The 15,000-nt window shown below is 44.3% G+C and overlaps 1 protein-coding gene across 1 annotated transcript in view; it reads left to right on the top strand.

Moving 5' to 3' along the window:
• LOC101848596 (receptor-type tyrosine-protein phosphatase O) overlaps positions 1-14,994 on the top strand; it is a 34,892-nt gene extending 19,898 nt beyond the window's left edge. The window contains exons 8-14 of the mRNA XM_005101197.3: positions 570-640; positions 7,772-7,906; positions 9,010-9,135; positions 10,221-10,372; positions 10,768-10,912; positions 11,524-11,678; positions 14,502-14,994. Of these exons, the coding sequence (XP_005101254.1) occupies positions 570-640; positions 7,772-7,906; positions 9,010-9,135; positions 10,221-10,372; positions 10,768-10,912; positions 11,524-11,678; positions 14,502-14,508 (791 nt within the window). The 3' untranslated portion in view covers positions 14,509-14,994. The remainder of the gene's footprint in view (positions 1-569; positions 641-7,771; positions 7,907-9,009; positions 9,136-10,220; positions 10,373-10,767; positions 10,913-11,523; positions 11,679-14,501) is intronic.
• Positions 14,995-15,000: the final 6 nt, after the last annotated feature.

The following is a 15,000-nucleotide window of genomic DNA, read 5'->3' as shown; positions in this document are numbered from 1 at the left end:
AAGAGTCCAAGAAAAAATACACTCTCAGCCCAGGTTGGCCCCAGCAGGCAGGGTCAGAAGCCCAACTCCTACTTAGTCTAAGATTGAGAGGGACAGACACAGAGAGAGTGAGAGAGAGAGAGACAGAGAGAGAGAGAGAGAGAGAGAGAGAGAGAGAGAGAGAGAGAGAGAGAGAGAGAGAGAGAGAGAGAGAGAGAGAGAGGGGGGGGAGAGATAGATAGATAGATAGATAGATAGAGAGAGAGATAGATAGAGAGAGAGAGAGAGAGAGAGAGGGGGGGGGGAGAATGTTTTACGGAAAAGGTTGTTTCAGCACGTGATACGTGTATTTACAAAGTTTTAAAGGTCCTGCCTTGTATGTATGGGTGGGTACACCTAACCTTTGTAATATCCACTGCCATTGTAAACAACCAAGACTATTTTATCCCTGCGAGATGAATAAAGAATGTCATTGCCATTGTCATTGTTGTTATTACATTGCGTTAATGGGGGCGTAAAAACACCTACACGATTTTAAAAATAATGTGCTATTGAAGCATTAAGTTGACAGAACATGTATTTCTACCCAGGCGCCAACGTTGGCGGGAAACTGCCCAGGGACAATGAGACAATGGACGTGTTTAAGGCCAACTACATACAGGTCAGTGGTTTACTTGGTCGCTGTCGTTCAAAGTTGACGTTTGTCAACATTTTGAAATAATGAACACCCCCCCCCCCCCCCAGGGCAGTGCCACTGACTGAAATGTCTTTAGGCCGTTCCAAAAGGGGGGTATTAACATGTTTTTATGCACAGTAGAATTGTAGCCTTAATAGGCTGATTTATCAATGTCATGCTCATACTGTGCCGGAACAACATAGGGGGAACTGCTGTGTTTTCTTTCATTATCCTTACTATCGTCGTTTTCACTCCATGTCTATTGTATGTAAATAAATGCCAACACTCTTTGTGACTTGACGAAGATTTTAATGATCAAGCACAATGAAGACATGCGTCAGACGATGCGTGACTGGGACAGAAACAGAACAGAAATAAAGCGGATGTAGTCTTTTCGCTACTGAATGATATTCCTCTACGCCCCCCCCCCCCAAGTATTGGAGTGGAACAGAAATACTGATGTATTGTCAAGGAATACTGGTGATATAACAAGGAACATAACGAAAGATAGGAACAATGGCAATGTCTGCTTGGACCTATGAAAAGAAACTAAGAAAGCAAATGATTGGTCGTTGAGTGTCAGGATCAGACTTGGATTTAGAGTTAATTGGCTTGGGGCTCTGTCTGGCCAATAGTCTTGCTGATCGCCGAGGGCCGCCATGAGGCGTGCTCACGCTTATGGGAATATCTTGCTCTTGTAGTCCAGGGACATTGTGCGGCTGGAGCGCACGTAGAGCACGCGGGTTGGCTTGAGCCTGAGATTGTAGAACCACCGTTTCGATAGCGGGGCATGAATCAGGTGCTGATTCTTGCCCAGATTCGGGAACAGTAGGCATCGGTGGATTGTGTGCTTGGGGGGGGGGGGTCCTGAACGCCAGCTGGTTGGGGTATATCCGGGCAAGGGGAGGCCGGCGAGGTCAAGCTGGGCTTGACATGCTCGGGGGTGTGACTATTTTGAGGCGCTGGCAGTGGTGGTGAGGTGCCACCTGGGATCATCGTCAGTGAGGAGCGCGGGACCACAGGCATATATTTGCGGAGGAACTTTCTGTTGCGAAGGGTAACGCGGCCAGATCCATCCACTCGAACGACGTACTGGTCGAATTGACGTACTTCCACCACAAGGCCCGTCTTCACCCATTTGGTCGGGTGGGCTCCAGGTTGGTTCTGTATGCGCACACAGTTACCGACGACAACTGGAGGTAAGATGCGAGTGTGTTCAGAGAAGCGCTCAGCGGTTTGCTTGTGCCGGTTCCTCAGTGCCTCCTCGTGACAGAAGGGTTTCATGCCAGGTACTGTGAAGCTGATACTTCCATTGGTGGATGGGAATGAAGTCCCGTACGGGACGTCCGAAGATACACGTCGTTGGGGATAGGTGAATGTCACGGTCAGGAGTGTTCCTGTATTGCAGCATTGCGCGCTGGAACTCGTCAGTGTTTAAAGATCCTTGTGCACCCTGTTGTCAGTGATCAACCATTTCACTGTCGTTACTCCAACTTCAGCGAGGCAATTAGAATGGGGAAAGGCGACTGAAGAGATCCTGTGGTGGACACCCCAGTTGCAAAGGAAGGTGGAGGTTGCCAGGGACGTGAACTCCTGGCCTTCGTCCGATGTCAGTTCATCACTGATGCCTTAGGTGACGAAGATGCGACGCAATGCAGCAACGAGGCCGGCAGATCCATGGGAGGCTTCAACGATAGGCCAGTTACTGTACTTGTCGACTGCAACTAGGTAGTTGTGGCCTCGATGATGGAAATAATCCGCCAAAATGCATTGGAACGGGTATGCCGGTGCTATTGGAGGGGTGGGAGGTGCACTCGGCTTGGAAGGTGCCATGCGGTTGCATGACTGACAGCTGGCCCGCACTACAGTGATGACCGGGGTCATACCGGTCCAGAAGAACGAGGCCTCAGCTTGGGAGCACATTTGGGACACACCCTGGTGAGCAGAGTGTAAGGACTGGAGGACTCGCTCACCGAGCGATTGGGGGAAGACTATCCGGTCGTGGTACAGGATGATACTATCAAATGTCGTGAGGAATTCCCGGAATTGATGGAATGGGCGGAGATCAGGGGACAGAGAAGCCTTGTCTTCAGGGAACCCATCCTCAATGGTGTTACTCAAAGCGGTCATTGTGGAGTCGCTGGCTGTTGCAAGTCGAATCTCGTCCCAGGTCACTGACTTGACCACCTCAGTTGGAGCGTGGTCAGGTTGGGAGCATATCTGGTTGGTGTCTTCCAGTTCCTGGGTGCAGATGGCAGAAAGAAAGTCGTGTGGCAGTTCAGGTGTCAAGGGAAGGTCATCAAGGAGCAGAACAGGAGCGGCACCATGAGGAAGCCTGAGAGTGTTAGGGCTGCCCACGGGTCTGTGGGAGACGGCATCTACTGCAGCATGGCGTAGACCAGGGATTAGGAGGTTCCTGAGGCAGGGATTGGGGGTATCGTCGAGAAACCGGTCCCCAAACATCTTCAAAAGAGGCTTGTGGTCCACCGCTACGATCAGGTCGGAACAACCCAAGATGAAATGACGTGTTAGTGCATCAACCACGGCCAGGCCAGGGCTTCACTTTCTATGGGCGCATAGCGGGACTCGGCTCGTGATGTGAATCGACTCCCGACCAGGGTAATCTTCCACCCAGTTTTGCAGCAAACTGGGTTTTCCGAAGGACATGTGCAATTTTTCTGGAACAGCCAGAAGCCTATGCCATCATTGCTCCGGTCTGTGGCTAGACAAGTTGGTTTATTCTTGTCAAATATTTCAACTCCTTGATGGGTTTCATTGATGATGGCCTCCTTTGACCATTCAAACAGACGGTCGAGCTCTTCTGTCCATTCGAAGCGTTTTCCCGGCTTCAGGGCTTCCCTGAATGGGAGCATGCGTTCAGCGGAAGAGAAGGTATAGGATACCTGATTGATGAGACCGAACTAGCTCCTGGCGTCGGTGATGTTCTGAGGTGTGGGGAAATGTCGAATGGCCTCCAGGTAGCGGGCACATGGGCGCACGGTGGAGGGAATTATTTCGAAACCTGCATACTCGATGGTAGTTTTGGCGAATTTTAATTTGGATGGGTTGAGTGTGATGCCATTGGTGCCACATAAGTCAAGCCACTTGACGGCCTGGAAAAAGGTTTCCTCAATGGAGTTTGACCTCATAAGGGTGTCGTCAATGCATTTGGTTTTGTGGGGGGAAGTCGGCAACGATCTCATCGAAGCGGCGGCTGTATCCATCCTTGGACGATATGTAGCCTTGAGGGGCCACGAGATAGCTGTAGCGACCCCATGGGGTGATAAACGTCGTCAAATGTCTATCCTCTTCAGCAAGAGTGATGCTATGGTAGCCATTCCACGCGTCAAAAACAAATTTCCTCGTTTGAGGTGGCAGTTTGCGGGCCTGGTGGAAGGGAGACCGAGTGTGCTGTGTCTCCTGCGTTGCCTGTCAGTTAAGGGGGGGGGGGGTTACACCTGAAGGCTATCTCGGTTATTACTGGAACGAATTTTGCCAAATTTCAAATATATAACAAGCATAGTAAGGAGTCTTAAAATCCGGAATCAAATTTGAGACAAGTTTCGTTTCCATGGATACGGCGGCCATATTGGATTTTGTTGACATGTCTTACGTAATGAATACTGCACTTATCGCTCATGGAAATTGATTGTTTTTTGCATGCGTGTTCACAAACATTAGATCTAAACGTTTTATTATTGTTTTTTCGTAAACGAATTAGGAAATTTTTAATGAATGTTTTCCTGAGGTAGCATTCAAATTTGCGAAAAATCCATGAAAATCCACACTCCAGACACCACCAACAAAAATCTATTTCATATATAAAAAATTCAACAGTCAAATTTTTGGTATTACCTCTTTTCTTCATTCTGTAAAAATTTAATGAAGATTGGAAGAAAAATAGTGGAGTTATTCAAAAAAGTATAGAGAAAAGTAGCGTTTTGAGAAAATGGCCGATAAAGAAAAATAAAATACTGACTTTATGATGAAATGGCTGTTACAAACATGCCCGGTATGGGGAAAAATACGGTTTTTGGTGGTTCTTATGCAATAAAATAGTTGTAGGAGAGGCTGAGGAAGCTACAAATGCCTACAACTCAAATTCCATAATTTTGAGCCGAATTTTGACTTTGGGGGTGTACCCCCCCCCCCTCCCCCTTAAGCGGTTGGAGGTCAAACGTGCGCCTTGGTTTACCCGACTTCTTCGGACAGATCACCATCTTGTGGCACCAGGCGACTGGGGCGCCGACAGGGACAGGCTCTATGACCCCCAGTCGCACATCGTGATTTAGGCCGGCTTTGACCTCGTCCGTCCAGCCAATGGACAGTGACCGGGATGGGGGTGTGGTTGGCCACGGGACGGGCGTCAGGGTCCACCATGAGGTGGATGGGTGGGCCAGATATCATTGGTAGTGGTTGATGTTCTCACACGTTGAATGTACTGGACCTGTATTGATCTAGGAGCCACTGCTCCAAGCCCTCTCTGTTCTCTTCTGTGGCAGGAAGCGGGAGGGAGGTTGTTAGTGCAGAGGTGGTTGGCGGTGTGAGCACCCGCAAGCCGGCTTGTCCTTCGAAGTGATGGCTGCACTGGTGGCGCCAATGGTCTGAAAGCTAGGAGGGATCATTATTAAAGCCACACAAGCTTGCTTGCTTAGGAACATCCGATCAGTGGATGTGGTGAAGTACACCATCTGGTGGGTCGCCAGCTTGATGTTGGACGGAGACGTACCAGAAATACGAAGGGGAAGGGCTCCGATGATGTCAATGGCCCCACGATTAGCGGATGTCATCTTCATGTTGACAGGGAGGAGGTGACGGCGAGTGAGGCTCATCCTAGTCAAGAGTGCTACGCCCGCCAAGCACGACTGGCACCCGGTGTCTGCCATAGCTTGGTACTTGACGGGAGAGGTGCTGTTTCTCAGAGGTGGCGGAAAGCCGAGAGATTGGGCATCGGAAGGCACTGCCTGGATGGTGACGTCCACCAAAGGTTGAGGGTCGGATGCTCGCTTCTCCCATGCCCTGCATACGTGATGATCTAGGGATACAGAGAGCGCATTAGACACCGGTGTGGCCGAATCTGCACCGCATAGACTGTCAAAGGCGGCAACAGAGTCATCCAGGGCATTGGTGGGGTTGTGGTTCCGTGACGATTGTCGGCAGACATTGGCGAAATGATTGGATAGGCCACACTCGGTGCATCTTTCACCAAATGCCGGACACTTCTTGATACGTTTCTGTCTACCATTCCCATGGTCCAGCTTGCCGCAGTAATTGCAGGGGAACGCTTGGCCCTTGCAGTGGTCAAATTCGCCCTGTGTGCCGATTTTCTTACTCTGCTTGTAGGGGCTTGTGGCCGCTGACGTGGTGCAGGAACAGCCTTCAACGAGGCGACTGGCTGACCTCTTGCCACTCTCTTTCGCCTCCACGTAGCAGAGTGCATCCTCAAGGGACATGTCCTGTTTTGACTCGCCTAAGATGTCGAGTCGGATCTCCTCATCAATCAGACCTCGAATGAGGACGTCACGAATCTTCACATCGCTATAGTCCACGCTGGGTTCGTGGGCATCTGGAGGGCACCTAGGGCATTTTATCTTGAAGTTGCAAACCTCGGCCTGGCCCCTGAGGCGGGCAGCGAAGGCTCTGACAGGCTCAGCCCGGTCTTGCTTCATTTGATGAAGCTGTACCCGTGCTACCATGATGTTTTCCTGGCGCACCGCCAGGCTCTTGATGTTCTTTAGGACAGTGTCCTCTTCGTCGGAGGCTAGGGTGCCGAATGTCTTTTTGAGGTCTTTCCATAGCGACTCATCGCAGCACTCGAGAAGCTGGAAGACGATGTCTGCACCTGTGAGGCGAGTCGCTTGTTTGTAGTCGGCCCACCGTTGGGTAAAGTATGACCACGCCTCGCTCGTTCCGGATGTGACACTTTCTCAGCCTTGGCTGCCGCAGTCGGTGTGTTCGCTCGTGCTGCATGGGCTGTGGTGGCGTGGATGTCATTGAGGCACGTCAGCACCTCGGTCGGCGTAGATGCAGCCCACTCCACCGCACAGCCTGGGGCAGGGCAGGAGATAGGGGTCACGATGTGTCTTTTATGTCTTCATAAATAAATACCAACACTCTTTGCGACTTGACGAGGACTTTAATGATTAGCCCAATGAAGACATATGTCAGACGATGCGTGACTGGAACAGAAACAGAACAGAAATAGAGCGGATGAATATGATTGGCAAATAAGGGAAAGAATAATAATGGACACAAAGAACAGATACGAATGATGGCACATGCGTGTAGTCTTGTCGCTACTGAATGATATTCCTCTAGTATGTTTGTCACACTCTTGTGAACTGATATTTCTGGGATGTCTTGATAGTTGAAGCAGACATTGTGCTGTTGAGGCTAGAGAGGTGAGCAGAGTAAGCCTGATTCCTCGTTTGGACTTCTCTGTTGATATTCACCCCTTGGCGTTTATATGACCTTATGCAGTTTGGAGCGCCATAAAATCTCACTAAAACAAACATAAAGAAAAAATGAACATCAAGTATGTTGTATAGTTTGATGAGTCGCAGGAACCTGTGTTTGTCTTATTTCTCTTCTTGAATTACGAACTGATTTTTAGACGATTCAAACATGTTGTATTAAGATAAAGTTCTGAGTGAAATAAAACAGATTATTTACTTCCTTTGTTTGACTGGAGCAGTACATTTATTTGTTGTTTTGCTGAGTTGTTGCAAACTACAGTTTGTCTGAAGCTTTAATACAGAGACACAAAAGTTCAACATTAAAATTATAGGACTAATAGAAGGCTTGGAGGGAGAGAGCCGATAGAGAATTAAATATTTAATTACATATTCTTCATTAGTCTTAGTTAGGACTGCTTTTAAAATGCGTTTGTTTGAGTCTTTTTAGGGCTACAACAAAAGTCATTTTTCTTGTTATTAATGTCTTAATCCTGGGATGTAATTGTTCTCACTCAGAATAAACCAAAACTTTGCACAACTTCAGACTCTGTAACAATTTTAACCGAATGTTGATACTTCAATGAATCTGAAGCTGTATCTGGATAAGTATTGACTTGGATAAGATTTATCTATTATAATATGTTTGTCTGTGTGTGTGCAGGGCTACAACTCTGTGCGGGAATACATCGCTGCCCAGGACCCCATGCCTTCTATTGTGCCAGACTTCTGGAGGATGGTGTGGGAACAAAAGTGTAAGGTTATCGTCATGCTCTCAGACCAAATGAAAGGTTGGAAGGTAAGTGTGTATAAAATATGAAAATAATAATCAACTAGCACCTGCATCATCATCATCCTCATCATCATCATCATCATCATCATCATCATCATCATCATCATCATCATCATCTTCATCACCATCGTTATACATTAGGAAACATAGTATGGAGACTTAGATGAGGTCTAGAAAAGAATGTGTGTGTGTGTGTGTGTGTGTGTGTGTGTGTGCATGTGCATGTATGTGCGTGTGTGTGTGTGTGTGTGTGTGTGTGTGTGTGTGTGTGTGTGTGTGTGCGCGCGTGTGTTAGGGATGAGGTTACCTTTATGTAGTAGGTTTCAAGTCTTTGAAATGTGGCTGATAAATGTTGAAGTCAGTGTGTATTTGGAGAGAGCCTATGTTCCACATCTGCGTGGATTCTCTAGGAATATGGTTTTGTTTGGTTGGGATTTGACCAAATCAATGCCCTCAAGCAACAGATCAATGGTACTATTGTGGTCAGGACCTTGGAAGTGGTGGTCAACTGACGGGCAAGGATTTTTCTGCTCACAGTTCCTGCAGTTGTTACACGAAGCTCTAGCTGTGTTGATAGTTCGACCCATATTTTTGGCTGAGAAGACTTTAGAAGTATATGTAATAAAATAGCATGGAAGTAATGCAGATTTTGGTTTAAGGGACCATGATCAATCAAAAACCTCACCAAACTCCTCAGAATACTTGATTTTTAAAAATGACATAGTACAGTATTAAATAATGTCAGGGATGATTTGACCTTCCCAAAGAATGTACCGGGTACACTTTTTGGAATAAAACAATGGTGGCCAAAGTAAAGTATAACGGCCATGCCTTCCCACATCAAGATGATCACAGCACACCGTTTCCTGTTCCTCTGTTAAACATAACTGCAACACCAATATGACCCACGTGATCATTGGTTTGTATACTAGGTCTTTTCGAGTACTTTCGAAATGGGAAAATAGGGATGGGGGTGCAACTTTACTTTAAGCTCGATTGTTGCTTTTAGTTATACACTATCAGTGACTTTGTGTCTCAGGCTACAGTGAGTTTATCTGGTCACAGTGCATGACCAGTTCATACCTTTCTCCACATCTGAAACCTTTCAGGGAAAAGGGGGATCGTACTGGCCTGAGACCCTCGGCGAATCTGTTGAGTATGGAGGTGTTGGGGTGAAGATGATTCATTTCTCTATGTTCAACAAATACATCATACGTAAATTCCAGATCTCCATGGTAAGTTACTTGTTTGTAGGTATGCACTGTGGTTTTTTGTTTCTTTTATATAGGTGTATTACGCCCCTATTGTCACAACTTAGATCATATATGAGGTGCGCTTCTGACTCTGTCTGTCAGGGCCAACTTGGGATGATATACTGTATAACACAGATAGCTTGAATTTATCGGAAACGGCCTTGGTAGTTAGAGGATTACGTGAACAGTGTTATAGCATCGGCTGTGTCAGAGAATCAAGGGAAACAACAAAGATTGGCTTGGAACACACATTTTTCTTTTTTCAGCCATTGTCCTATGTCAGATAGTTTAGGTCTATGCCAATTGACTTGAATTTGAAATTTGAGAAAACTTGAAAGACAACAAAAAACAAACAAACGGGACCGCAGGAACAGTTCTATGGATGCGTGATTTCGAGTAATCTGTGTCCGACCTATCCGAGTTAAACTGTAGGTAAAATTATATAGATTTATATGTATATTATACATACACACACACACACACACACACATATATATGTTATATATATTATTTATATATATATATATTATATGATATAATATGTTATATATATTATTTTTATATATAATATATATATATATATATTATAATATATATATATTATATATATATATATATATATATATATATATATATATATATATATATATATATATATATATATATATATATATATATATATATAAAAACAGGTGATGTGACATCATGTATTTATAAGGTCCCAGTGGTTGGTAAAGGCTACAGGGGTTGTATGCTCCTCGTTTTTTTCCTATACTATTCTGTTTCTTACAATAGTTATATTGCTGTTATTATGACCAGTGGCCACAAACTACTTCACACAAGATTTAGAAAGTTATTGAAGCTAAGTTTGTCTCTCTTTTATTTCTTGTCATAGCAAGAATAGTTTAAAAAATTGGGTACAGAGGTTATACAACTGAAAACCCTAGTGCAAGGAATTAAAACTCATTAATAATGCCTTCCTTAAAAGTTATTGTGAATTGAGACTAGTCCACGATTCCTTTTTCCTGACAGTGATGTGTCCATATAATAAATATTATATATTTCAGGGTTCAGACACACGCCAGCTGACCCACTTTACCCTGCAAGGCTGGACTGACGCCAAGGCCGACTTGACAATAGATGATGTGGTAGGCTTCGTCCAAATTGTGCGACAGGAAGCCACGCTTACGAATTTTTGGCCATTTGTCGTCCATTGCAGGTTGGTAGACGCTGTCTCACATGACTAAAACAGAAGCATGTTGGTCAATTAAGGAATCTACATACTTAATCCACATAATCAGATCGGATATGACTCTCGCATCTGTGTTGTAGCGCTTAAATACTTCACTGTCGCATGCAGGAGACCGCAGTTTAAATCCCAAATGGGGTGAAATTTGTATAGAGTATTTCGATCTTTCTGCAGGGATGTTTTATCCCCCTCAGCCCTGGTTGGCCCTGATAGAGGTTTCTCTATGCAGAGATTGTCTTTCTTTTTCATGAATACCCTATTCTATGTTATGAATATCCTGTTCTATGTTATGAATACCCTGTTCTATGTTATGAATACCCTCTCCTATGTTATGAATACCCTGCCCTATGTTACGATGTTCACAGCGCTGGTGTGGGTCACACTGGTACTTTTATCGCCCTGGACTATTTGACCCAGTACGTGGACAAGCACAGTCTAGATGAGAACATCGACGTGTTCAGCTACGTCATGAAGATGAGGGAGAACTGTCCCGGTATGGTGCAGACGGAGGTGAGGTTCACAGTCCAAACTTAGGTTAGGTTTAAGTATCCATCAAACTGATACCTTAAGCCTTAAGGTACATGTATCTAAGCTGCTCCTAAACAATTGCAAGAATGATACCGGAAGATCAAGAAGCATAACAAATCTAGCCAATTTTATACCTCCTATATCCACAAATAAGAGTGGCTATTTCTCACATATCATCTGCTTGTGTTCAACTACTTGTCTTCCAAATTCCTCTGTCCTGCATTAATAGAGCAAACTGCATCTGCAGTTCACCAGCTTTTTTCCTCTGAACGTTTTCTCCATACACATCGACGAGTTCCCTGACAAATCCCCCTCTTTGACATCTCCGCCATAAGGGTCGCCTTATCAGATGTGACGTCCCAAATGCATAAGTTTTGTCGTGCATGTACAACCTTTACTTCTGCAACTTCGAATAGAGAGCATTGCCTTTTTCACACCAGATAATAAAGAGGGTTATTTCATTTTCAGTCATGCCCATTTTCACAAAACTTTTCTTACAGGCCTTCGATAATCACAGGCGGGATACTTTTCCAGGCAAAACAGAGTTAATAGTTATATTTTGATCTGACTGACAACCTTGATTTTATTTTCAGACTCAGTACATTTTCATCTTTGATGCACTGATGGAAGGGATACAGAAAAAGATAACTGAGCAACAGGAGAAGGTCTATGACTATATTGAAGAGAGTGAAGAGGACATTAACGAGACCCCTCCCCGGGAGGAAGACCCAGATTATTATTTAACCATGTAGGTCTTCTTGGATATATTATTCGTTACGCTCATAAGAGAAATGCGTAAGTCATTTGTAGCCACTTTGAGAAAATGGGAAAAAAACTGTTTCTTTCAATCAATTGACTCTGTCAAACGTCTAAATTTTGATCCTCTTAATTGTTTTAATATTTGGATTATTCTTTTGTCCAAATGAACTAAGTTACCAAGCTGACTCTGCTCTTCATTTCAGAGCCTAAAACTCCAAACCGGCCAAAACTGAACTAGCCAATTATCTTATGAGCGTAAGAATACATTCCATTTTGCCAATAACAACGCATCTTTTGCTGGATGAACAGGTTTTGTGGATGCTTTGTGAGCACTCTTGTCTTCTCCTCTCCTTGCACTTCTTTCCACTCTGTTTTATCTCCTGGTCGAACATTTCAGAAACTGCAGCAAACCTGCACTTATCACTACATCGCTTAGGACAGAAGGGCGAGAGCCTAGCTGTTTCTGGATCGATATCATCATCAAAAACAACAACAACAACAACAACAACAAAAACAACAACAACAACAATATCTCTTGGTCTGTCCCATCCAAGATGGAGCCGCTATTGCCTTGGCTTGCCATAAGCTCTAACTTGCTACTTGATGACATAGCCAGGAGACTGTGAAAGTCCTTTCTTCTCCACTCAGTTTTCTTCCACTAAGTATAACTTCTTCATTTAAGTAAGGGAGAAAGGCGAATGAACACAACTAGTTGATAGGCTGTCAGAGAGCTTGGAACGATTTTTCTTCAAAAGTAAAATGTCGAGAAACATTTTGGCAAGCTGTGTTTTATATGTCAATTTTGATAGAATAAAGAAAGTGATATTTCTTACTTTCAGCTTTGAGTATTGGTGACTGACAGGTTTTTTTGTGTAATATTCAGTATATAGCCTTGTAAGCTACCCAAGATAACTATTTTATTTACGAGTAGTTAAATTGAGGTCTACACATACCGTACTGAATCAAGTAAAACACTGAAGATCCAGCTCAGGAGAAAAGCAAAATATGTGGGTAGATAATGAACAGCTTACAGCTCTTAATTTTACTTGCCTTCGCTTCTGCCTCCAGTTGTCTCCTAATCCTCAGCAATCCAATGGGTGTTGGCTAATTCATCCCCTGAGCTCCCATTTCTTCACACCGACTACTTCTTGACATGTTGAAGTAAAGACTTATCACTGAGATATAAGGTACTCGTATTTCAACGATGGGTGTTTTTTAATAGTAGAGGTTTTACGGCGCTTGCAACTGCATAAGGTCATATGAGCGCCAAGGGGTGGTTGTCAACAGAGAAGTCTTTACAGGGAATAAGGCTTACTCTGCTCACCTCTCTAGCTTCAACAGCACAAAGTCTGTTTCGACTTTCAAGGCACCCCGGAAATAGCGGGTCACAAGAGTGTGACAAACATACAAAAAAGTAGAGGAAAATGACGAAAGTAAAGATGAGGAAAGAAAAAGCAGCAGTTCCCGGTTATGAGCGTGACATTGTTGAATCAGCCCATTTACAATTCTACTGTTCATAATAACGAGAAATGCCCCCCCCCCCCTTTGGGAATGGCCTAAAGACACTTCAGTCAGTGGCACCACCCCCAGGGGGGGGGGGAGATGGGTATTTGATATGTGTGTGCTAGACAAGGAGCAAATACACGTACAGTGTTCCCTGAAGATCTAGTTCTAGAGGTTTCCAGAAAAGTGACCAAGTATAGTCACACCTGCTCTATTGCTGGGTGCCCATTGCGGATGGGATCGGGTCAGGTTGGGTCGGGTCGACCACCCAACTGGTCGCCTGAATACAAACATGAATGTTTTTGAGGCAACGAATCAGGCGATCTGTTTGCGCCACAATTGCCGCTTTGTGCCCTCAATCTGACTAGCAAACCGACCTGACCCAGCCAGTAGTGCCAATGGGCCCCCGGTGTTATGGCCACTTGTATGTAATGTATGATAATCACCTGTACAACCTCCCTCCCCCCTCATTTGTATTTTTTAACATGATAATGACACTGAGTAAGACATCCACCAGTCTAAGTCGTCCACTTTTGTCCTCTACAATGGATAGCCGTCTTAGACAATTTCAACTGGATAAATAATTATTTTTAGATATTACGTTTTAAAAATGAACACCTAAATTATGAAACTTCAACACATGCTTTTCTGTTTAAAGAACTCCATCCTACTGATCTTTTCATTTGTGTCCCTTTATGGTCTTGTGCCCGTCAACAGGAAATGTACACCTAGTGACCGACTAGAACAGTTGTCAGTTATGGCTATCTGGGTCTTTCTCTAGATAAAACTGAGAATATTTTATATTTTATTTTTCTAAACAATTGGAAATCCACACCGCATCGTTATGAAACTGTTTACATTTTAAATAACTAATGAAGAGGGTTTTTTCTTTCTTTGAAACCTCAATTACCTACATCCAACATAAAAAATGTGGGTGGTTGGTGTCTGCTCTGGTGTGGTTGCTCCTTCTTTCCTATCTATCATCTGTCGTCCTTATCTCTCCTCCTTCTTTTCTATGTTACTCTCCTGTAACACATCTATCCTTCAGCACTGATATGACCTTATTGTATTGTAAGGGCTGTAAAACACTTACTAAAACTAAAACTTTAAAAAACAATTTTTTGTCAACTCTTTCTTACATTCTGCAATTGTACTAATAGAACACAGTGTTATCCCTCAGGAAGTGAATTTCAGCACACCAAATTCATGATATTTTCTTTGTTGCAGTTTAACTTGCCAAGATCTCATGCTCTAAGTCTCAAATTGTGTTTTTTGTGAACGTTTTTTTTTCTTTGCTTTTGTTCTTCAGAATCTGAGTATCAAAATGTGGAAGTGATCAATGACCAAAAAGAAACTCCAATGACTGTCCGGTAAAGATCTCAACGCACCGAACGACCTGCTCTCTCCACTCAACTGCTCAACTTCGCCGCAAGCCTTTCCTGTTGGTCCACAGCCCTGTCCTGTTGGAAGAAACTGTGACCTTTTTTTCTGCAGCAAACCATCTTTAGTGCCTTATGCATAATACATTTGCCTTAAATATCTTTATCGTCTTCTTCCACTTTGTCGTCGGTTTTCAGCACAGTCAAGTTGGGCGCTCCGTTAGCTCAGTTGGTATAATGCTGGGCTATGGAGTGTGCTGCCCTGGTTCAAATCCTAGGCTGAGTGAGCACTCTTGGACATTGATCATTTTGTGGAGATTTTCAGGCTCTCAACCCATTTGGCTCGGTCCTATCGAAGACGGACGTGAAATTCAGAGGCCACGCCTCTTAAATAACCCATACACTTTCACACACGCACACACACACACA

This window comes from Aplysia californica, unplaced genomic scaffold, assembly GCF_000002075.1.
Source record: "Aplysia californica isolate F4 #8 unplaced genomic scaffold, AplCal3.0 scaffold00273, whole genome shotgun sequence".
Taxonomy (NCBI): Eukaryota; Metazoa; Mollusca; class Gastropoda; order Aplysiida; family Aplysiidae; genus Aplysia; species Aplysia californica.
This window is presented reverse-complemented; position numbering and strand designations above follow the sequence as displayed.